Source organism: Zonotrichia leucophrys, chromosome 9 (genome assembly GCF_028769735.1).
Source record: "Zonotrichia leucophrys gambelii isolate GWCS_2022_RI chromosome 9, RI_Zleu_2.0, whole genome shotgun sequence".
Lineage (NCBI taxonomy): Eukaryota > Metazoa > Chordata > Aves > Passeriformes > Passerellidae > Zonotrichia > Zonotrichia leucophrys.
In genome coordinates this window covers 24,953,881-24,976,828 of record NC_088179.1, presented here as the reverse complement: position 1 = coordinate 24,976,828, position 22,948 = coordinate 24,953,881, and the positions used below count along the sequence as shown (strand labels likewise).

At 54.4% G+C, this 22,948-nt stretch overlaps 1 protein-coding gene across 1 annotated transcript; it reads left to right on the top strand.

Annotated features, from left to right (window-relative positions):
- The first annotated feature begins 9,397 nt into the window (after window positions 1–9,397).
- Window positions 9,398–12,778, top strand: P2RY1 (purinergic receptor P2Y1). Its single transcript, XM_064721206.1, has 2 exons — window positions 9,398–9,543; window positions 9,897–12,778. The coding sequence occupies exon 2, from the start codon at window positions 9,965–9,967 to the stop codon at window positions 11,054–11,056; it is 1,092 nt and encodes a 363-aa protein (XP_064577276.1). The 5' UTR covers window positions 9,398–9,543; window positions 9,897–9,964; the 3' UTR covers window positions 11,057–12,778.
- Window positions 12,779–22,948: the final 10,170 nt, after the last annotated feature.

Here is a 22,948-nt window from a genome sequence, read left to right as displayed (position 1 = left end):
GCCACTTCCTGCTCCTCCTGCCCGTGCCCAATTTTGGGCTAAACCTGAACTTAGTTCCTGTGCAGCCTGCTCCTGTCCATTGGGCTCCTCACCGGAACAGGACAAAACACCTCAGTGTAGTTTGCAATGGGAGTGTCAGGCATGAATCAGCGTGCCAAGGGAAACCCAGAGCTCTGTGCCAGGGTGCTGCTCCTGGGCAGGAAGGATGAGCTGCTTTTAGGAAACCCCCAAGACCCAGAATGGTTTGGGATCCATCCCTGCAGATCTGAGAGTGCAGTTCTTGTACCTGCCCCATTTATAATTGATTTCGCCTCATTTAGGAATCAAAGCAGCAAAAAGGAACTCACAGAGGAGGTTCTGCCTTCCCACCCCCAGGTTGCTGTGGTTCCAAGTCAGTGCTGTCTTGCCCCCCCCACTAAATATGAGACTTTAAAATCAATCATTAATAGCTTTAAAAGGTTTGTACAGCAACAACCAGGCTCACTCATGTTTGAACATTAACAGATGTATTTTTCCTTAACAGTGGGTTCTTTTAGTCAAATTCTAGAGGTTATAAAAAGGATTATCTATGCCAGTGATTTTTTTTTTTTCCGGTACATTTTTAGACTGGGCTCATGGAATAAGCTCCTGAAGCTCCAAATTGAAAAGACAAAGGTTAATCCCTTAAGAGCTGGATAAACAATCAGTCATTAAGGGATGGAAAGCATTAGCACAGGGCGAGCAGAGGCTGAAGGGCAGCAGGGGAAGATGCACTGGCCTCACCTGGGTGCGGGTGCCAGGTCCTGTGCCAGGGCTGTGGGGTCCCAGTGCCACAGCAGGGGCAGAGGGTCATGGCTCGGGGTGCAAACCAGATGGGTTTATTCGTGTTTGGTATTTCCATAGGGAGGAGGGAACGTGGGGACAGAGGGTCCCTGCAGCAGGGCAGCCCCAGCACTGCAGAGCTGTGCAGCTCCAGCTAAAGCTGTGCTTCAGGGGCTGCCCTGTGCTGGAAACGGCCTTGGGAGGATTTCCAGGGGTCTGCTGCAGTGAGGGCTCAGCTGGCATGCCTGTCCTGCAGGATTAACTTGGGGGTTTATTTCAGGTACTGATGTGCCTCTGTGTTTGCTCCTTGGCATCACCTCCCTCCTCACCATCCCTGGGAGCTGCTGAGCTCCCCCTTCGGCTGTCGTGTGCAGACAGAGGAGTCCCGAGGTCACATGGAGGGGCACACAGGGGCTCTGAGACAGGAACGCATTCATCTGCCGGGCTTCAGCCCAGGGGCAGCGCCGACACCAGCCGGGAGCATCAGGTCATGAGAGACGGGACAGGGAGCAGCCAGGAGCACCTGGTGATGAGGGATGATTGTGCCCCACAGCCCCAGTAATGAGGGATGACTGTGCCCCACACTGTGCCCCACACAGGGGTCACTCTGCCCCACAGCCCCAGTGATGAGGGGTCACTGTGCCCCACACTGTGCCCCACACAGGGGTCACTCTGCCCCACACAGCCCTGGGGATGAGGGGTCACTGTGCCCCACACCGTGCCCCACACAGGGGTCACTGTGCCCCACACAGCCCCAGTAATGAGGGGTCACTGTGCTCCACACAGGGGTCACTGTGCCCCACAGCTCCAGTGATGAGGGGTAACTATGCCCCACACAGGCCCGGGGATGAGGGGTGACTCTGCCCCACACAGGGGTCACTCTGCCCCACACAGCCCCAGTAATGAGGGGTCACTGTGCCCCACACTGTGCCCCACACAGGGGTCATTGTGCCCCACAGCCCCAGTAATGAGGGGTCATTGTGCCCCACACTGTGCCCCACACAGGGGTCAGTGTGCCCCACAGCCACAGTAATGAGAGGTGACTGTGCCCCACACAGCCCCGGAGGAAGGAGGGCAGAGCAGCCAGGGACAGAGAGCTGCAGCACAATGAGGGAGGGAACAATAGCTGGGAAGGGATGAAAGGATCTGGCAGTGCAGACGTGTTGCTCAAGGTGCTCCTACCCCCATCTGCCTCAAACCTGTTGGAAGGGAGCTCAGAAAAATGGGGCTTTTAATGCTCAGTTTAAACTCCTGACACTTCTTTGTCATTACTGCATGTTCAGATTTTCCTGAAATAAAATAAAAGTGAGAATTGGCATCAGGCTAAAAATCGGGATTCATTATGTGGCAGCACTAAACTGAACGATTTGATTCCCGTTTCCACGACTGGTGTTTTCCAGGCCATTCCTTCCCCTAATTAACCCTTGGGCAGGAGTGGGAGGCAGCGAGGGAGGGCAGTTTGCAGAAGGACAGACGGCTGTGAGGGACGGACAGGGGGAGATGGGGCTGTGGGCAGGAGGGGGCTCCAGCTCCAGGACCACTGGGGTTTCACCCTGGCAGCAGGGGTGAAAGGGGGTGGGAATTGCACCTTGCTGCTCCTTGTTTGCCTGCTTTGCAGCAGCAGGGCCGGAGCAGCTCTTTGGACCCATTAGGCAGAGCCATGGGGATCACTGCCGGGAGCTGCGGGGGCTCCAGGCCGGGTGCAAGGGAAGCACAGAGGTGTCAGAGCTCAGCACATCCCTCTGGGTGCCCACAGGTACCAAGGACCCTGCCAGGGGCTCAGAGACCCTGGCACGCAGCCCAGAGCACCTGGCGATTTGATTGTGACCCCTGGAGCAAGTTACCAGCTTTGTATGAGGACCTGAAAGTCACAGAAGTTTAAATAGTATAATAATAAAATTATCACAGGGTGAAAATGTAGATTTTAGGATTTTTGGTATGGGGGCTATGGAGACAAGATGGAGGAACTTGGGCGTGTCCAGCCTTTCTTCCTCTTCTTCTTCTTCTCCATTTTCTGCTGTGATGCTGGCATTTAGGGATTGGCTTAGAGTAGAAGTGCACTGTCTAACATAGGTGATAGGTATTGGAAAGTAATTGTAAATATGGTATATTTAGAATAGAAGTGCAGTGTCTAACGTAGGTGATAGGTATTGGGAATTAAGTGTAAATATGTTATAGGTGGTTTGTAGTATAAAAGGACAACACAGAGTGCCTGTGGCTGCCCTGCTGAGCAGATCTCAGCTGGGCAGAAAAAAAATTTTATAGATAAGAATTAATAAACAACCTCAAGACCAAAAACTGAAGAGCTCTGACTCGTTGTTTAGTTGCATGGGCTGAAACAGAGACACCCTGCACATCCCGGGGCAGCAATTATCAACCAAACTCCCAGAGGGTGGGTGTCCCTAACTTATGAATTCCAACAGCTTTGAGGGTTGAGATGACTTATTTTACCAAATAGAGCACCTGATCAAATCTACACTGAAACATCAAGAAACGATTTTGCCAATATTTAAACAAATATATTAAGAAATACCAAAAGGGAAATTTAACGGAAAATCCAGTATGAACGTATTGCTAACACTTGCTAAACATCAGCAGATGACGCTGGCTATGATGTGATGCTGATGCAATGACAGGTGTTTTCTGAGCTCTGTTTGACCTCTTCTGTCCCAGGCTTGGCTGCTGCCCCCAATTGTGCCCTCATGAGGAGCTCCCAGGGCTGGAAGGAGGCACCTGCAGGGTCCCACTGATCCTCAGTAGTGCCCAACCAGCAGCTGGGTCATAGCTTTGGTCACAGCACCTCAGAGCCAGCGCCTCATTCATCCCCCCTATGCATTAGCTAGCAAATTCTTAATTGAAATATTTAATTTTGTCTCCCCTGCTATGTGATCTGTTTGTCTTCTTGGTCATTTGAGGAAATTGTATAATGTGAGTATTAATGTGCTATCAAACTGCCTCAGCAGAATTGTCTTTCTTGGCCAGGAGCTGAACAAAAGAGCTTTTCTACTGAGGATAGTAATTTCAGTTTAAATGGCCATATAGGAAGAAGGAAAGATTGCTCCCTGCTGTAATTAGAACAAGTTTTCCAGGATCCTGTGTTATCTTTAGGCTCTGGAAGTGTAGTTGCTCCACTAGGATTAATAACTCACCTCCATTAACTCCAATTATTGCTGTGTGCATTGCTATCACAAACCATTTGCATATTCTGCAATACAGAAGGGATTCCAGAACAGCTTCATTATCCTTGTTGGTTTATAATATTAAAAAGGCCAAAAGGGAGAAGCAAAGCCCCCTGGGGGAGCACTCAGTGGGGCTCCCATGGGACCCCAGCCTGGGCTGCTGGACACTCCCTGCTCGTGCTGAACACTCTCAGTGTTGGACACTGCCCAGCGTCCCCCAGCCCAGTGCTGGACACTGCCCACACCTTCCCCTGCCAGTGCTGGACACTGCCCAGCGTCCCCCTGCCAGTGCTGGACACTGCCCAGCGTCCCCCAGCCCAGTGCTGGACACTGCCCACACCTTCCCCTGCCCAGTGCTGGACACTGCCAAGTGTCCCCCTGCCCAGTGCTGGACACTGCCCAGCGTCCCCCAGCCCAGTGCTGGACACTGCCCACACCTTCCCCTGCCAGTGCTGGACACTGCCCACACCTGCCGCCATGCTGGACCTGCCAAGTGTCCCTGCCAGTGTGGACACTGCCAGCCTCCCAGCTATACAGAGCCACCACCTTGTCCCCATGGCACTGCCACTGTGCCCAGAGCTCACACCCTGTGGGACTCTGCCTCTCGGGGCACACACCGCGCTGTGTGAGATCCACTTAACGAGCCCAGGAACAGCTTTTGTGTTCCAGACAGCCAAATGTCAGCTCAGACATGGAAAGCAGAGAGGAGCCGGCTGCTCCTGCGCTGGAGGGGAGGGAGCCGCTCGCAGGCTGCAGCAGGCGCTGGGGAGCCCGGCAGGGCTGAGCACAGCGCGGTTCTGTCACCCTAAGCTGTGGGTGAGTGCCCAGGGACAGCGCTGCTGCTCTGCCAGGGCAGCAAGGACAGGACGGGAGCACCACCAGAGCTCAGAGCACAGAGCCACAGAGCGGCAGGTGGCTCCAGGACCATCGAGTCCCCACCCTGCCAGTGCCACCACTTACTCCGGCTCCCCAGTGCCACATCCACAGGGATTCTAAATCCCTCCAGCATGGGGACTCCGCCATTGCCCTGGCAGCTGTGCCAGGCTGCACAAGCCTTTGGGTGAAGACATTCCCCCCGTTCAGCCTCAGGCTCCCCGGGCAGAACCGGGCTTTGTTTCCCCCTAGTTCTGAGGCAGCAGAGCCCGTCCCCACCTGCACCCTCCTGTCGGGGAATTGGGCAGGGCGAGCTCCTTTCTGCACATCCCCTGGCAGCCCTGCGTGCCCTGTCTGCCACGGACACGTCCAATTACCCTTATCAGCTCTTGAGCTGCCACTTCCCCGGTGTGCTTGCCGAGGAAAGGCAAACAGGGGCGGCCGGGCTGATGGTGAGGGAGAATCCATGGCAGGGCTGTCCCCCTGCCTCACCTGGGCACGGCTGCCCCCCTGCCTCACCTGAGCACACCTGGGCACAGCCGCTCCCCCTGCCTCACCTGGGCATGAACTCCTTCCTTTACCTCAGCAGCTCCTGGGCTGCCCTGGGCCCCAGGGTCCCTGGGGCTGGTGCAGAGCTGCCCACAGAAACCTGCCCTTCACGAGGGGAAAGGGGAACATTGAGCGGCAAAGGGAATGTTGTAAAGTATTTTGTACACTGCAGGCAGAGGTATTTTAAAATGAAATAAATCGTATTTTGGGCTCCCTGTGGAAAGCCTGCAGGGTGTATAAACGAGTGCTGGGATGAGATGCTGTCTTCTGTGGCACATGAAAAAGGAATAAAAGAAGCTTCAGGAACTGAAGAAAGAAAACAGTGTGGTAAATTGTTGTTTGACCTGAAGAGTTTCCTAAGGTGAAGGCGAATGAAGCTCTCCAGAAGCCCACAGGTAGGTCACAAGCCAATTGAGGTAAAGTGTGAAATAGGCATTTTTGCAGCAGGTAAGGTGTCCTGTGGTGGGGAGTTGAGAGCAGCTCAATCTCCAAGCTCTGTGCTCACCCCACAAGCTCTGTGCTCACCCCACAAGCTCTGTGCTCACCTGTCCTTTCCAGCAGCTCTCCTGAGTGAGATGCAGCATGCCTTAGACCCTCTCTGTGTGTATATATGTATATATTTTCCCTCTCTCCGGGCAGGTGTTGTGGTGAGCACTCACAGGGTCCTTTCCAGCATTTCTCAGCCTGCTCCTGGCCTGGGCCCCTTGCTGGTACCAGCACACCCTGAGGTGCTGACATCTGAACCTCCTGATAACCAGCACCAACAGGTAGGAGCAGCTGGATGCAGGAGCAGCCTGTTCCCTTCCCACTCCCCCACGCCACAACAGCTCAGCACTAATTGGACTGACTGGGAATTTCCATTTGTGCTCCCGCACACTTTGGTTCCTCGTTAGGGATATATCATCCGTTTGGGTTAAATCAGCTGTTAGCAGAACAAAACATTCAGTTTCATGGAAATCAGTGGTATAAAATCCCAGATTTTGCAGAAAATGCATTAAGAGGCAGAGCTGGAAGGAATTCAGCTCCAGCTCTACCAGACAGCAACCAAGTCAGCTCCAGGCATATGCTGGAGCGATGGAGGAGAAGGTGCTAATGCAGCATGCTTCGTGTTGTGCTCCAAAATAAGAACAGCTCGGCATGGCAAGCAGGAAGGCACTCGTTTGCTGGCTGTGGGAGAAGGCATGGAACAGCGTGGCTGAGAAAAAATCTGCCTTGTTCTTTACTCATGCGTTTGGACCTTTTGCAGCTGAAGCACTGCAGCCAGAATGTGCAAACTGCTGCAGCCAGGGTGTGAGATCTCCATTCCCAGCAGGCTCAGAGGGCCATGCTGAGGGCAGGGATGAGCTGTCTGGACAGCACAGGCTGCCTGGTGCAGGGATTTGCCATCAGCCCTGCCGGGGCAGGGAGGCAGCTCGTGCCTGTAATCCATGTCAGCTACTGTCACAACCAGAGTCTGTTCAGCACCCACCCTTCCCAACAGCCATTGAAAAATGAGATGACACTCAGAACAAGGTTACAGGGATGAGTCAGGTGTCTGGGAAAATCCTGCCCTGGCAGGGAAGACTGAATAAATTGTAGTCTCAGACCAGATTATAAATCTGAGCTTGGAGCGTGTAGTAACAGATCAAGAGTACTGCAGGTGAAGAATGGGAAGGATGGATTCAGTACAGAGCACTTCTGCCTTCAGGTGTTTGCACCTTTGTGTTCATCCTTCAGCACGCACACTGGCACCTCAGGAATGTCCTGCCAGTCCAGCTGTCACCTCTCCATGCAGCCACGGATTCCCCAGGGGTGTCTCTCTGTCGTGTCAGAATTCTCGCTGAGGTCAGCGTGACCTGGGCAAGCGCAGCACATGTGGAACATCCTCTGGGCAGAGCACCATCCTCTGGGCAAAGCACCATCCTCTGGGCAGAGCATCATCCTCTGGGCAGATTCATCATCCTCTGGGCAGAGCATCATCCTCTGGGCAGATCAGCCTCCTCTGGGCTGAGCATCATCCTCCAGGCAGAGCACCATCCTCTGGGCAGATCTCATCCTCCAGGCAGATTCATCATCCCCTGGGCAGAGCACCATCCCCTGGGCAGATCTCATCCCCTGGGCAATCATCCTCCCTGCAGCTCAGCCTCCTGCCTCTCCCACTGCCCTGGCCATGCTGCCAGCACAGCAGCTCCCCAGGGCCCGCTCCCCTGTCCCTCAGCCTGGCTCCAGCACCAGCACACAACCCAGGAATCCTCCTTGCTCGGCAGCTGTGTGCTCCCAGAATGGCTGCTCAACCTTTTGCCGTGCAGCCTGGGTTTGCAGCGCTGCTCAGGTAACCAGGGAGCAGGCTGCAGCTCAGAGTGTGTTTGCTGATGCTATCGGCACGGCTTCGGCGTGGCTCAAAATTTGCTCAAGACAGGAAACTCCAGCTGCCACGGGAAGCTGCAGCGAGCCATGGCACTGAGAAGTCACTAGTGAAACTGCTCTGACAAAGGAGTAGAGAAACTAAAAGGTTTCTCCTCTCCTAATAGCATCTGTTTGCATATTTTATTACTTTTTTACACAATAATCCAAGTCCTTCATTAAAATAAATTCTGCTTTGGGTCATACAGCTGACTCTCAGAGGAGCAAGATGGCTTTTCCCTACGCTGGCGTGGTAGGCTTGATATCATTGCACTGCATTTGCCATGTGTCTGGCTCGTGGGTTGGGTGTTTGCTTTCCTGGGAATATGAAGAGTCAGGATTTGTTTTTCCAGTGCTCTCAAATCCTAGAGGGCACCACAGAACAGCTCTGCAAACCGGGCTTGCTGTACAACATGGATTTCATAGGTGTTACACTTCTTGTCTCCTTTTTTGCTTTCCTTTCACTTCACATCCATTTTGTATTAAAATTTAAAAGAATCTTAAAATACTGAATAAGCAGTTGTTACTGGATAAAACCCCTATCATACAAGAAGGAAAGGTATTGTATTTACAAAACTGAGGCTGTTGCTTTGACATGGTAGCTTAAGTTGCCCCAAAAGTGAAGCCAGGCCAGCGACTCCATCTGCAGCCACTTGCATATTCCCACAGGGGTACAATATGCAGCTGATTTCCCAATTAAGCTTTCCCAGCAAAGAAGTTTTATAATTTAAACAGACTGAAAAGTTTGAGGAATGAATACATATTCATGAAGGACTAATAACACTCTGTCTAGAACACAGCTTTGAGCTGAGAGCAGCTCTGACTGGCTCATGTCTCACCCACCATACTTAGCGAAAATGGGAATGAGGAAGAAATGGCTGAAACCAGCAGATTGTGTTTTGCCAAGACAATAAATAATAACCATATTCTGACTCAAGTGCCAAATGTATAGCGCTTAATTAGAGGTCAGTAGAGCATATTTCTGCTCAGCTGTTCCATTTACAGCAATTAACATGTTCGTGTCACTTAAACTGGGTTGCAGAGCACATTTCAAAGGGTTGAGTGAAAGCAGAATGAGGGAAGGGCTGTTCCACCTCTGGCAGCAGCTCGGGAGCAGCGCCCTTGGCACCCACCCGCTGGCAAGGAGAGGTCTCAGCCCTGGCGCAGCACCGCCCTGCCGCACGCTCTGAGGGCTGCGGGACCCTGTCCCACGGCTGCGGGAGCTGAGTGACCCTGCCCATGCCCGGGAGGGCTGAAGGGACCCTGCCACGGCCCGCGTTCCTGTCCCGCCCGCCCGGGCCGGGCGGTGACACCGCCACACACCGGCGGCCGTGCGGGGCTCCGCGCCCGCCGCCCCGCGTGTGCTGCTCCGCCGCCGCGGGAGCGCTCCGGGCGCGGCGTGGCGGGGGCCCCGGGGCAGGGCAGCGCCGGCCCCGTCCCCGTGCCCGCGGCGCGGCCCCGGTGAGGCGGGCGCGGCAGCACCGCCCGTGCGGGGGCGGCGCGGGGGGCGGGCGCGCCGGGGCCGAGCCGCGCCTCGTCCCGCCCGGCTCAGTCCGGCGGGGCCGCGCCGTGCCCGCCGAGGGGCCGCGCTCCGCGGCGCTGCCGCCGTCCGGGCCCGTCCCGCGGCCCCGGCCCTGCCCGGCCATGGGCGCCGGGGCAGCCGCGGCCGGGACGCCGCCCCCCGCGGGCGGGCGCTGCCGGCGGCGCGGAGCGGCGAGCGCGGGCTGAGACGACGACGACGACGACGAGGAGGAGGCAGGTGGGGCGGCCCCGGCGCTCCTGCAGCCGGGCTGGGGTGCGGCGGGGCCGGGCGGGCAGAGAGCGGGGCCGGGCGGGCAGAGGGAGCCGGACGGGGCGGCGGCGATCGCCGGGGGGCGCGGGTGGATCGGCCGCTCCCTGCCCCCGTTCGGCCCCGTTGCCGCCGCCCTGCCCGTGTCGCTGTCCCCGGCCCCGCTCCGGCCGGGCCAGCACGCGGTGGCGGCGGCGTGCGCGGCTCCTCGGAGCGGGGCGGGGAGCGCAGCGGGGCCCGGTGCCGCCGCTCGCAAACCTCCGAGCGAAAGCAGGGCAGGGCTCACCTTCCAGCTAGGTTTCCTTTGCTCTCCTCTTTTTTAGATGCGTTTCTGTGCCTGTAGAGACTTCGTTGCTTCGCCTCAGCCCTATGTGACTCTGGGGGAAGGATCATGACCGAAGTCCTTCTCTCTGCTGCTCTGAACGGAACTGAGCCCAACCTGCTGTCCAGCAGCGGCTGGTCTGCGGGAAACGTCACCACCAAGTGCTCCCTGACCAAAACCGGCTTCCAGTTCTATTACCTGCCCACCGTCTACATTCTGGTCTTCATCACGGGGTTTTTGGGCAACAGCGTGGCTATCTGGATGTTTGTCTTCCACATGAGGCCTTGGAGCGGCATCTCGGTTTACATGTTCAACTTGGCACTGGCCGATTTCTTGTATGTCTTGACTCTGCCCGCCCTCATCTTTTACTACTTCAACAAAACAGACTGGATCTTCGGAGATATCATGTGCAAGCTGCAGAGGTTCATCTTCCACGTGAACCTGTACGGCAGCATCCTGTTTCTGACCTGCATCAGCGTGCACAGGTACACGGGGGTGGTGCACCCCCTCAAGTCGCTGGGCAGGCTGAAGAAGAAGAACGCCGTGTACATCAGCAGCCTGGTCTGGGTCCTCGTGGTGGCCGCCATTTCTCCAATACTCTTCTACTCGGGAACAGGGATAAGGAAAAATAAAACCATAACGTGCTACGACACGACGGCTGACGATTACCTGAGAAGTTACTTCATTTATAGCATGTGCACCACCGTGCTGATGTTCTGCATCCCCTTCATAGTGATTCTTGGTTGCTATGGGCTCATCGTGAAAGCTTTGATTTACAAGGATTTGGACAATTCTCCTCTCAGGAGAAAATCCATTTACCTGGTCATCATTGTGTTGACGGTCTTTGCAGTGTCTTACCTTCCCTTCCACGTGATGAAGACCTTGAATCTAAGGGCCAGGGTGGATTTTCAAACCCCAGATATGTGTGCCTTCAACGATAAGGTTTATGCCACTTACCAAGTGACGAGGGGCCTGGCCAGCCTCAACAGCTGCGTTGACCCCATCCTTTACTTCCTGGCAGGCGACACCTTCCGAAGGAAGCTGTCCAGGGCCACCAGGAAATCATCCAGAAGGAGCGAGCACAACGTGCAGTCCAAAAGCGAGGAAATGACTCTCAATATTTTAACAGAGTATAAACAGAACGGAGATACCAGTTTGTGAACGAATGCAGATTTGGGAACGGTTCGAAAAAATCCTCCGCTTTGAGGCAGTAGGAGACTGTAGGGCTTACGAGTGTGTGAGGAAAAGCTACCAGTCTCAAATTCTTTTTTAGATAAAGCCTCATTTTGTGGTCTTAGGAAAAGCTTAACAAAGTCAGTGGAAGAATTTTAATGGAAAATAACGTGTTAAAATTCAGCTTTCCTTCAGTAGTTTCATTTATTTCTGACTTCTGTCAGATACAGTAAAATGAAATAAATCCCCTAAAGGAGGAGAGCAATCCAAGTGCATCTGGTTTAATGACTTAGTCTCCCACGTTTGAAAATGTTCTCAGTCAGCCTGTCTTTAAAAATAGGAAATAAAAATAAGAGCAGTATCTTGTCTTCTGAGGCTCAGTCACAGACCAGGCTCTCTGCTGACTCGCTGTTGTACGCAAGGATTTAAATCAAAGTCATGATGCAGTTACCATTTTCAGTTTTAGTATCTTTTTTCATCTACTTCTAGTGCTGATAATTACTTGATAGTTTGGTGGCATTTATGGTTCAGTCCTCTTTCAGTGCCGGTGTTTTACTCCAGGTAGGCTTTGCTGGTGTGTGCATGGTTGTGCTTTGGGATTGCGATGGTTGTTCGTGGCAGAGCTGCCCCCCGGGCTCCCCGGTGCCCCCCGGATGGGCACGGGAGCGTCCCCGGGCGCTGCCGGGCGCGCGGGCGCTGCCGGGCACGGGGAGCTGGGCACGGGGAGCTGGGCACGGGCACGGCTCCAGGCTCCGCTCGGTGCCCGGTGCCAGCTGCGGGGACGGGCACGGCACGGCCTGGCTGGCCAGGGAGCGCTGGCCATGCCATGCTGGCACCACGCTGGCACCGCAGCCGTGCCAAGCCCAGGTGGGCACGCTGGCAGCAGCCGGGCCTCGAGGCCAGCAGGAACACGTGCTCCTGCCATGGCTACCAGAAAGGTTCTGCTCCTGCAGCCTTTACACATAGGTGGTGTGCCAAGAACAGTGGGTATTAAAGTGGATAATATAAATGGATTATATATATAATATATATATATATATAACAGTATTGGGGGGAATTAATTTTTTTTTGTACTTTGACAAATAAATTACTGTATTAACAAGATGTTGCAATATACTACAGGCTAAATCCGGCCCTTTACTATAGATCTCCAAATGTGGGATAGTTCATCCAAAATTAGCCAAACTGCAACATTGTGTAACACAAGAGCTAGTGATCAGGCACGGATGAAATTCTACATGGGCAGTGTCACTCGTTTCTCATATTTTTAATAAATGTATTTGAAAATATTTTGTGCTAAAAGCGGTATCAAAGCATGCTCTGAATAACGAATTTAGTGTACAAAATTAAGTTTGATGTAATCCTAAGGGTGATTTTTAACAGATCTTTGTTCCTCTGGTCTGCATCATAAGAGTAAAATATTTATATTTTACTTACCAATTCCAGCGATTGGTTACAAATGAGAGCAGCTCTAGTTATTTTTTGACAACATTGTTAAGCAGCTTCTGTTCATATGTACGGCTTCCTCTGCAGAGTCCCTATTTATTGAACTTATTTATTAGAATGCTAAATGTAAAGTTTGTAAAGTGTGGTTCTCTGTGGTCATATTCAGAATTGGGCATTAATGGAAAATTGAAGAGCATGTTTCAATCACTGTAATACTGTGTCTTCTAACAGAACACCTTTATAATAAACTCAATTCCACCCTGACTATTCACTGCTGATATGTAACCTAGTGATAAATTAAACTACTGATTTATAGCCTAGAGGTAAATGAAACTCCAGCTTAGGAAGCCTCTTAAAGCAATGTGGAGAGCTCATTTAGCCCCACGAAAAATGTAGAGGTAGCGAAGAAATCTCAAGCAAGGGTCAATTGCTAATTAATCCTGACTGACAAAGCCTGTGGAACAGCACAGACTATTTATATACCACAGAAAGAGCCTGATTCACAATAAATGACTTCTCCTATTATGTGATTATTTGAGGCTTCATTCAGCTGAGGCACGTCTTGTTTGGAACGGCAGATGAATTACACGGAGAGGGAGCATAAAAATAGGATATTCTTTGAATCTGCTGCTCTGTGCTGAAAACCCTGTTCTTTTCCGAACATTGTGTGGTCAGTTCCCCGCGTTCATTGGGAAATACGGCGTTCCGGTAATTCCGGTTTGGGCAGAGGTCGCGGCTGGGCTCGGTGCGGCCCCGCGGTGTGCCCGGGCTGTGGCTGTGTGTGCCCTTGCTGCGGGCACGGAGGGGACACGGGGACAGCACCGTGTCCAGCCGGGCCCGGAGAGCCCCGCACAGTGCGGGCCGGCCGGGGCGAGCGGTGCGGTGCGGGTGGCCCTGCAGGTGCTGGCGCGGACACTGCATGGCACCAAGGTGCCTGGCACTGCCGAGCAGCCGTGCCACCAGCCGCCAGGTGAGTGGGCCAGTAACCGTGTCTTCCACGGTGACACCTCGCTCCATGCCCTGTGACACTCAGTGCTAGCCGAGGTGACACCGAGGTGATGCCTCACTCCATGCCCTGTGACACTCCGTGCTGGCTGAGGTGACACCTCACTCTGTGCCCTGTGACACCCCGCGCTGGCTGGGGCTGCAGCTGAGCCTCAGAGCCTCCCGCAGGGCTCCTGCTCCGTTTGCCAGCCGTGCTGTATTTGGCACGGGGCGCTCGGAGCCATTGCTAAATCCCACCAGGTCCCTGCCTGCTCCCACAGCTCCTTACCTGGAGCACACCAGAACCACACATTGGGTGACCCATGAGAGACCGCTGCTCAGCCAGGAGCTGGGCACCCAGCACAGCGAGGACCTGAGCCCTGGGGAGCTGCCAGTCTGTCCCTGAGCTGATCCTTGCTGGGGTGTATTGATGGAAGGCAACGAGCCCACCAGCTCCAGGGGCCAGGGGATCCCTGTAATTGTCCATCACCCTCAGGGGTGGGTGTGGTTGAAGAGGCCTTTCCCTGAGCCACTCACCTGGAGTTTCTAATCCGTCCAACATGTGAGGAAAATGCAACTGCAACTCCGGTCTTTGGGCTGGTAATTAATAATCAGTGACAATGACGGGTTGTGATTACTAGGAACAAGATCCAGCTCATTATCTCTCTACTTTGACCACCTAGAAGTTCCACCTTCCCTCATGCTGTGCAATCTTTGACTAACAAATGAGATTAAACCTGTTCTGATTTTGTGGTCATGCTTGTAACCTGTTTTCCCCCTGGGTATGTTTGGGAATCTTCTAACCACAAATCATTCTCTTAAGACACCACAAAGTTTGAAGTAAACAGTTATTTAGAGCTTAACATTTGGCAGACCCACGCCAACACCAATTCTCATTCACGGGCTGTACTTGCTTCCTGCAGCTCACGGGTTAATGTTTTTTCCTATTTATGCCCAGTAACTCTTTCATGTCTTTAACACAACTTGAGGTCAGCATGAGACCCGCAGTGAAGTGCTGTCGGTTTGTACATTTGCATGCATGGGTTTTTGTTTCAATCCAGTTCATATACCACAGAATGAATGAGCTCCTGGGCAGGGTACAGCAGCAGCTGGCCCTGCTCTGGGCATAGGGTGCCCTGGGTGTGCCCTCCTCCTCCTCCTCCTCTGGGTGAGGAAGGACTTGGGGCACTCCTGGGGGTGTCTGAGCCCGGCTGCACAGCCACAGCAATTTCAAATACTCTGGAGGCACAGAACTCATTACTTGGCATGTGGCTGTGAATTACTGTGTGTTCCAAGGGCGGATGTGAAAATGCCTATTTTTCTGGTGTGATGTGATTTTAATATTGTTAAATTCAATTTTTTTTGTGAACACAACTGAAACCTGACTGCAACATCTGCAGGGACAGTGCTACCTTTTATTTACACTCAGGTTATGCAGCTGCTTTAATTAAAGAGTAAAAAAATCCTCTTATTTGTCCATAATTTTAATGAGTGAAAATATATTTGGGTTTGAAGTTGCCACTATTTTTAGTGGCAGCAGAAGTGTGGCCCCAGCATTGCTGGCTGCACCAAGCAGCTCGTGTTGGAGCCGCCCCAGTAGCATTATGAAACACTCCTCCTGCCTTTTGTGTTGGTAATTCATGCTTCCAGGAGATTCTTCCGGCAGTGCTATGTCTTTAAAAATAGGTAATAAAAGGCTTGCAAAATATATGCAATTTAAAACCTTGAGAGGAAGCAGGCAGACCAAATGAGAATCGAAATAAGTGAATAAAGTGAATAAATGAGTGATGCTTAGCCTTCAAAGACAAAGGAGGCATTTGGAGATGGCTTTACACTGAGGGAAGGTAGATAGAGATCAGATATTGGAAGAAAGCTGTTCCCTGGAGGGTGGGCAGGCCCTGGCACAGGCTGGCTGCCCCTGGATCCCTGGCAGTGCCCAAGGCCAGGCTGGACACTGGGGCTGGAGCCCCTGGGACAGTGGGAGGTGTCCCTGCCGTGGCTGGGGTGCCCTGGATGGGATTTGGGGTCTGTTCCAGCCCAGACCATTCCATGGTTCTGTGGTGTTTGGGGTCAGCAGGTGGCACAAGCAAGGCTCCCCCCTGTGCAGTTCCAGAGGCAGCAGGCTCACTTGCTGCCCCATCCCCACCCACTCCAAGCCCTCTCCCATTCCCAGAATTCAGCCAGAGGTGAACGTGCTCCCAGCCCCTCTCCCTGTACAGATGCAAGCTCAATCTGTCCTGCAGGAGCTGCCTTCTCCCCTCTGGCAGTGGCTGTGTCTCAGCTTCCTTGCAGGATATCCAGGGACTGTCCTTCCCAAAGAGTTAACAGCTCAGACCCCACTCAAACGTGGAACCCCTAACACTGTTAGCTGTGCCTCCCCTGCCATGTGGGTGTTTCAGGGTTTTTGCTGGGCTGCATTTCCATGCCATTGTCTCGTCTGGCAGCTGCCCCAGCCTCACACCATGAGCGGTTTCCCTCTGTTCCCCCCTCCTCCTGTGGGTATGTGGCTGTGGGTATGTATTGGTACTTCACTGATTTCACCTGATTTGTCTTAAGATTTATTTACCTTTCTCTTAATTTTCTTCCTCTTCATTTGTCTTTGCCCTTCATGCAAATGGTTCAGCTACCCATTAAAATTATTCCATTAAAATTATATCTTCTGACCAGTAAAGGAATTCCATCCATCTACAAATCATGCTGTTCCATGCCTTTCCAAAATTCCCTTTCCATTCCCAAACCTGCTGGGAAGACCTTGTTTTCCCCCGGCACATAAACCTTTAAATGCTCCAGGTCAGGCAGTCCAGGGCCCTGCTCTGGTTGTGTTTGACACAGCAGATTCAGGCAGTGTGAACACCAGATTCAGTATCTCAGCTAACTGAATTTATCCCCAGTTCCACAAAATCACGGAATAATTTATGTAGGAAAAGGCCTCCCAGACCATCAATTCCAAAGGTTTCCTTAGCCCTGGCCCAAGTGGGCAAAGGCAGGTTGTGCCCTGGCAGAGGTGAGCCAGCGCACAGACCCGGGGGATATTTGTTTGTAAACTTTCATTTACAGCGTTGGGAAAGCAAAGGCCAGCCCGTGGCGAGAGGCAGGGGGTGGAAGACGTAAATAATTAAATAAATGTGGGTTTTCAGACAGTGCAGCTCGGGTTTCTGCTGGCAGCACCGGGCCTGGCTCCAACGGGAGCTGCCGGGAACGTGCTGGGATGGAGCCGAGCTGGGGCAGGGCTGGAGGGGCAGAGCCCAGAGACTGCTGGGGACACGTCCTGAGGGGGTACCAGAGCATCACAGGCTGGGGGGTTACCCAAATCTGAGGGGGTACCCAAAACCTGAGGGGGTACCCAGAGCATCACAGGCTGGGGGGGTTACACAAACCTGTGGGTTACCAAACCGAGGGTTACCCAAACCATAGACTGGGAGGTTACCAAACTGAGGGATACCCAACACACAGCTGGGTTACCAACTGAGGGTTACCAGTTAAGGTTACCCAAAACCATCACAGGCTGAGGGGGTTACACAATGGGTTACCCAAATCATTGCAGGCTGGGGTTCCAATTGAGGGGTTACCCAAACCTGTGGGTTTACCCAAACCATCACAGGCAGCGAGGCAGGAGCGCTGCCCAGCCCGTTCTGGCATCCCCATGGGGCTGGAGATGCTCAGGGTGAGGCAGGAGAGCCCTGGCATGGCTCAGAGGGGCTGGGCTGTGTCCGTGGCACCCACAGGAACACCCGGGGCTGCTGGGCTCTGTGGCATCTCGCTGTGGATGGCACCAGCAAGATGCCACACTGTCCTCACCGAGAGCAGAGTGAGTGCTGGCTGTGTTTGTGTCCCCAGGGGCACACAGCCCACACAGTGCTCCCTGGGGAATGGGGGCACCCATGGCCTGCCACAGCCACTGGCACGATGTCCTGCAGCCCCAGGGCAAGCTGGCTATCCCAAAGGAGAACCAGGCAGAGGCTCCCACCAGCAAACCCATTCCCAGGGTCCCGAGTGGCTGCTGCCTGCCCGTGGGAGCATCCTTGCATCCCTGAGTGATCATCAGGAAATCTGCTCATTTAAAGTGCTGGAAACACCACTCACCCTTCCTGGCATTCCCCTACAGCCAGGGAACAGCAGAGCTGTTTGTGTTAATAATTCATAGGAGACTTCTCCCTTTGGTTTATGGCTCTTCCACGCAGCAGCACCAGGATCTGCCCCACACCCTCCTCCCTGAGCTGGGGCCATGGCCTGGGTCACACTGAGACCTTCAACCCCTGCTGCTCCAGGGGCCTTCCCCTGCAGCTGAGAGCCCCACCTGGCTGGATTCTTAACCAAAACCAGTCCTAACTCTGATGCAGAGGGTGGTAAACCCTGGCACAGGCTCCTCAGGAGCTGTGGCTGCCCCTGCCCTGGCAGTGCCCACAGCCAGGCTGGCTCCTGGTGGGTGGCAGGCTGTGCCCCGAGCTGTGCTGGCATTCAGGCACGGGCTGACAGAGATTTCCCTGGAGGAGCCAGGCTGCTGGGTCACAAATGCACTTCCTTCCACTGAGAATAATGGCCTTTTGTGGGAGCTGATTTTTGTCCAAGACAGGGACTGAGAAGTGACCCAGCCGTGGAGCCGGGGCTGGCTCAGCGCTGGGACAGGGTCAGGGGCTGGGCCAGGCAGAGCTGGGGAGGGGCTGTGCAGGGGCACCAGCCTTGGTACCACCCAAACAGACCCCAGGGACTGGCAGAGCAGGGGAAGGGATGCCCTGCACGCAGCCAAGCATCCCAAATGCCCATGCCAGGGGCTCGGGGCACAGCCTTGGGACCAACGGATGAGGATTTGCTCACTCGGCCTCTCTGGGACCCAGCTGGGAGGAGCTCTTAGGGAATATAACACAGTTTTAATACCAAATATTATGTTATTGCTAATTTCAGAATTAAAGAGTACTTTTAAGACTCCACAGAAGTTAAATTCTTAGCAGACTATTGAGTTTTATGATCTTCAGTAACACCATCAGAGTAGTTCAGTCATACATTGAAGATAATAAACCTTTGCATTGTTGGGGGCAAATTATTTGTTTGTTTGGTATTACTGGCCCATCACTGTCCCCATCCCTACGGTGGGCTCAGCACAGGGCCCCAGGACCCAGGTGGGTGCAGCAGGGTGGGTTTCCCCTCTCCCTGCTCCCCTGGCTGCAATTGGGCCAGTCCAGGAGGACAAATGGCCCTGCAGGGGCTTGTGGCAGCTTCCAGCACAGGGACAGCAGCCAGGCAGAGGGAAGCAGGTCCCGGGTGCTGCCCTGGCACTGCAGCTCTCCTCCTCCTCCTCAGCAATGTGTCAGGACACGTTTGGCACCAATAAAAAGTTGTTGTTTAACATTCTTGTGTATTTGTGAGCGGTGGCAGTGATGCTTCCTGTAAAACAGAGCTGCGAGCGTGGCAAAGCTGTTTGATGTTACAGCCTTATTTAAACAGCATTTAGATAGTAAAAGCAGTCATTCCTCTCATCCCCACATACCAGCTACCCATTAAAATTCCTTCTCATGCTCCTGCACAAAGACTAATTTTGGCAGAAGGCTGACTTGCCCTAGATTTTTAAAAGACTACTTGTTTTAAAACAAAGTCCTTTGGGGAAGGGAGGGAGCTGGGAGATTCGCTTCCTCCCCCTGCCCTCCCAGCCTCATCACCTTGGCCAATCCCCATCCCGTCACCTCTGGTCACCCCATCCCATCACCGCCTCCTTGGTCACCTCCTGCCCTGGAAGGTGCAGCACCCTCCTCCTCCTCTTCTTCCTCCTCCTCTCCCATGGAGGGGCTCCTGGCCCCTCGGAGGGTGATGGAGGGGAGCTTTGAGCATGGAGCAGGAGGAGCCAAGGGAAGATTGAAAATCTGTCATTCACCTTGACATTGACACACTAAAAATAAAGTTAAACACTTTTAAAAACAAATTATTCCAATATTCAGGTATTACTTGAGGGACTCGGTTCAGAATAAAACTCTGGGTTTTCAAGGCATCTCTCGCTACCATCAGAACAGCTTTTCACCAAGATATTCCTTTGTTCCTGGGTTGTTTCCTCTCCTTCAGACTCTGGGCAAAGTGTCACTCGATTGGGACAAGTGAGAACAGCCAAAATTCAGAAGACCCCTGCCCACAGGTGTCCTGTAGAACGCAGAGAGAGCAGGTCCAGAGAGACCCACAGAGGCAAACCCACAGCCAGAGCCTGGCGGGGAGCAGATGGAGGAGCTGACTTGTCTCTTTGGCTGTGATTCAAGGAAAATGTTTTCTCCCCTTCCCTTGCTGCATGGGGATAAATCTGCAAAGGAAAACACTTCTCGGTGCAGCGTGCTGGCAGGGCTGGTGCCGCACCAGCGGCTCCAGCACTGCCACAGCCCTGGGGCACGTTCCTCACTGAGGGCTCTGGCAGCTGCTCTGGCTGCGGGGCCACCAGCAGGCTGCTCAGGCTGAGAGGTCAAACACCAGTGAGTCCCAGTGAGTCCCAGTGAGCCCCATTCCCCAGGGAATGCTCATAAGCAGCTGCCCTTGGTGTGTGCACAGAAGGAAGCAGAGCTGAATTTTTGGCTGGATTTAGCAGCTCTCTGTATCTTGCCAGGCCATGGTGCCATCAAGGAATGGCTGCACAGAGGGATGCTGCCTCTAGAACCCCGTGGGGCTCCTGGGTGCCCTGCCCAGAGCAGGGATGGAGCTGGGCACTGACAGCACCTCCCGCTCAGCTGCCAGCTGCAGTTCAGCCCCTGTCCCACAGCTGGGAGCAGCCAGGGACAGGGGACAGGGCAGGGCAGGGCAGGGCTGTGCCCTCACCACCACGGCTGCTGCCACCACCACAGAGGCTCCAGCACAGCCCCCAGCCCTCGCCACCGGCTCTGGCCACCGGCTCTGCTCATTAAATCTCTCCTGTAAGTGATACTGGGAGGGATGAGTCAGCCCTAAGTATAGCCACCTGCACCCAGAATAGAGCCAGGCCCTGCAGCACTCAGCACTCGGTGCAGGTCAGCAGGAGTGTCTCCCAAGCCACTGAGAGCTGGGGCTGTGACACTGCTGGCACCACAGGTGAGCCTGCCTTTTCACCTGCTTTACCCTCAGCCCAGGGTGGGATTCCTTAGAAAACCCTCTGACATGAATCCCCTCCATAGAAGGTACAGAAACATGAATTTCAGTCGTTTCTTTTCTTGATCAATTCACACTGACCAGAGCTCATGAGCAGGATCAACTTACACCACATCTAAAAATACACCATCAGCCACACACAGATGGATCTAAGGGATGCGTGTGTGTGTGACTATGTGCACATGTCCCTAAAGCTCTAAGATACACAGATTCCTGATACTTTCCCGTAAAAGACGGCAGGCAGAAAACACCATGCCCTGGCCGAGCACAAATGGGGCCTTTGTCCCTTGCCATGAGGACCCTGTACCCACAGGGCTCAGGAGCAGATCCAGAAGCATCAGAGAGCTCCCACTGGAGGGAAACCTCCAGAAGGAAGAGGAGCCAGAGCCACTCTGCCCCCTTGTCCTCGTCAGCATCCGACACCAAGAGTTGAGGGGTTGCATCCTGGGCTTTGCTCTGCCTCTTTGGCCAAATTGTTTAAAATAGCAAACAGAAGAATTTGCCTCTCAGATAAGATGAACTGCAGCTAACTCATGACAGGATGTGCACAGCAAAGCTCAGGAGCAATCTGCATGCTGTGAAACGCAGCCCCAGCACCGGCCCTGCCAGCTGCAGCACTGAGCCAGGCTGCACACCGTGCTGAGGCTGGCCCCAGCACCACCCCCGGGCACAGACTGGGCATCTGCAGCTGCACAGGGTGCAGGGCACGAGCAGAGCTGCCCAGAGGAGCCTTGCTGGCCATGGAGGTGCCCAGGGGGATTTTGGAGCAGGGTGCTTCCAACAGCAGCCCCAGGTGGGAGGCTGGCTGCAGCCCCAGCTCTGCATTCCCCGGGCTGGGCAGGTGTGTCCCAGAGCCACCATGGGAACAGGGACACCCAGCCTGGGGCTCCTCCAGAGGATCCTGCTCCCCTTTCCCAGTACCATTGGCAGGGTAGAAACATCCACATGGAGTCACTGCAAATGAGTCATGTTTCAGTGCCATCTAATTGTTAGATAGTGTACATGATATTTGCCAGCTCGTGCTGTGAGCAGTTCCTTTACATAACCCCTGAGAGCTGTGTCAGGCTCAGTGGTTTACGAGGTCTCTGCTTTGAATGGATTTAAGTGTGGTGCTCATTTTCATCATCCCCAAAGCTGCAGGGCTGCTCACCTGCTGTATCCAGTTGAATGAGGCGCCCTTTGGGGCAGGTGGCAGTGACACCTCTGAGAGGGCATGAGGCTCTGGCACTGCCATTTCCCTCTGCAGATGCCCTGAGCCTGGCTGGGCACTCCCTGCCTCCCCAAGGGTCACCACAGCCACCACAGGTGTTTCAATCCCTCTGCTCATTGTTGGATCTGAGCCTCGGTGCCTTCAGGATCTGCTTCTCCCCCAGCTGCCCCTGGGCTCAGGGGATGGTGCCATAGGGCAGAAGAGTGGCAAGGAGTGCTGGGGTACCCCAAACCATGTGGGAAGTGTGGAGCACAAAGCACTGAGTCAGAAGCACTCACTCCATCAGCTCTCTGTGAAAGCCACTTAACTGGGACATAAACTTTCCCTGACAAATCTAATACACATCTCCTGGTGCCAAGTGACCATTACAGGAGCACGATCCAAACCCACATTAGCCCATCCTGCCGTGTGGGTGCCAGGGATGCCAGCCCAGCCTGTGTGAGCTGCAGCTGCTCCAGATCAGCTGCAGGAGCTCCTGGTGGGCACAGCAGGTCCATCCTGTGGGAACAGGGACTCTCCTCATGACCAGCAGCCCCGGGGTGATGCCATAGGCCAGATGTGGGCAGGCAGACGTGCCATGGTCCCAGACCAGCACAGCTCCTGGCTCTCCTGTGCCTGCAGCATGAGCAGTGATGCTCGGGATGGCTCCTGCCACTGCGTGAGGTGAAAGAAGCTGTGACAAAGCCCTGCACAGCCTCTGCAACAGGAGCAGAGGGAGCCCAGGAGCAAAGGGAGCCCAGGGGAGCCCAGGGGAGCCCAGGAGCCACGGGGAGCTGCCGGCTCGCCCCGGGCGCTGGCAGAGCGCGCTCCGTGCCCGCTCCCAGCCCCGGGCACTGCCTGCCGTGCCCTCACTGCTGCCGGGAGCCCGCAGCGATCCCAGCCGGGGCCAGGAGCGGCCGAGGAGCGTTCCCAGGCGGCAGCCAAGGAGGGGCAGCGCTCCCAGCCCCGGCAGCGCAGCGGGAACCCGCGGCCGCCCCCTCTGCAGCTCCCGGTTCGCAGCTCCATCCAAACCCTTTCCCAAGCCCTGCTGGGGTCACCGCTCCAGGGCTGTGTTTAGCCGCCGCTCCCTCTGCGAACCGCCTGGCTTAAGGGATGTCAGGCTTCACGGGTAGTTCACAGGCTGGCTGAACCCTCTGGCACGGTCGCTC

Bases quoted from the DNA above. Each gene is read 5' to 3' on its own strand.
- P2RY1 (XM_064721206.1), top strand. From the start codon at position 9,965: ATGACCGAAGTCCTTCTCTCTGCTGCTCTGAACGGAACTGAGCCCAAC.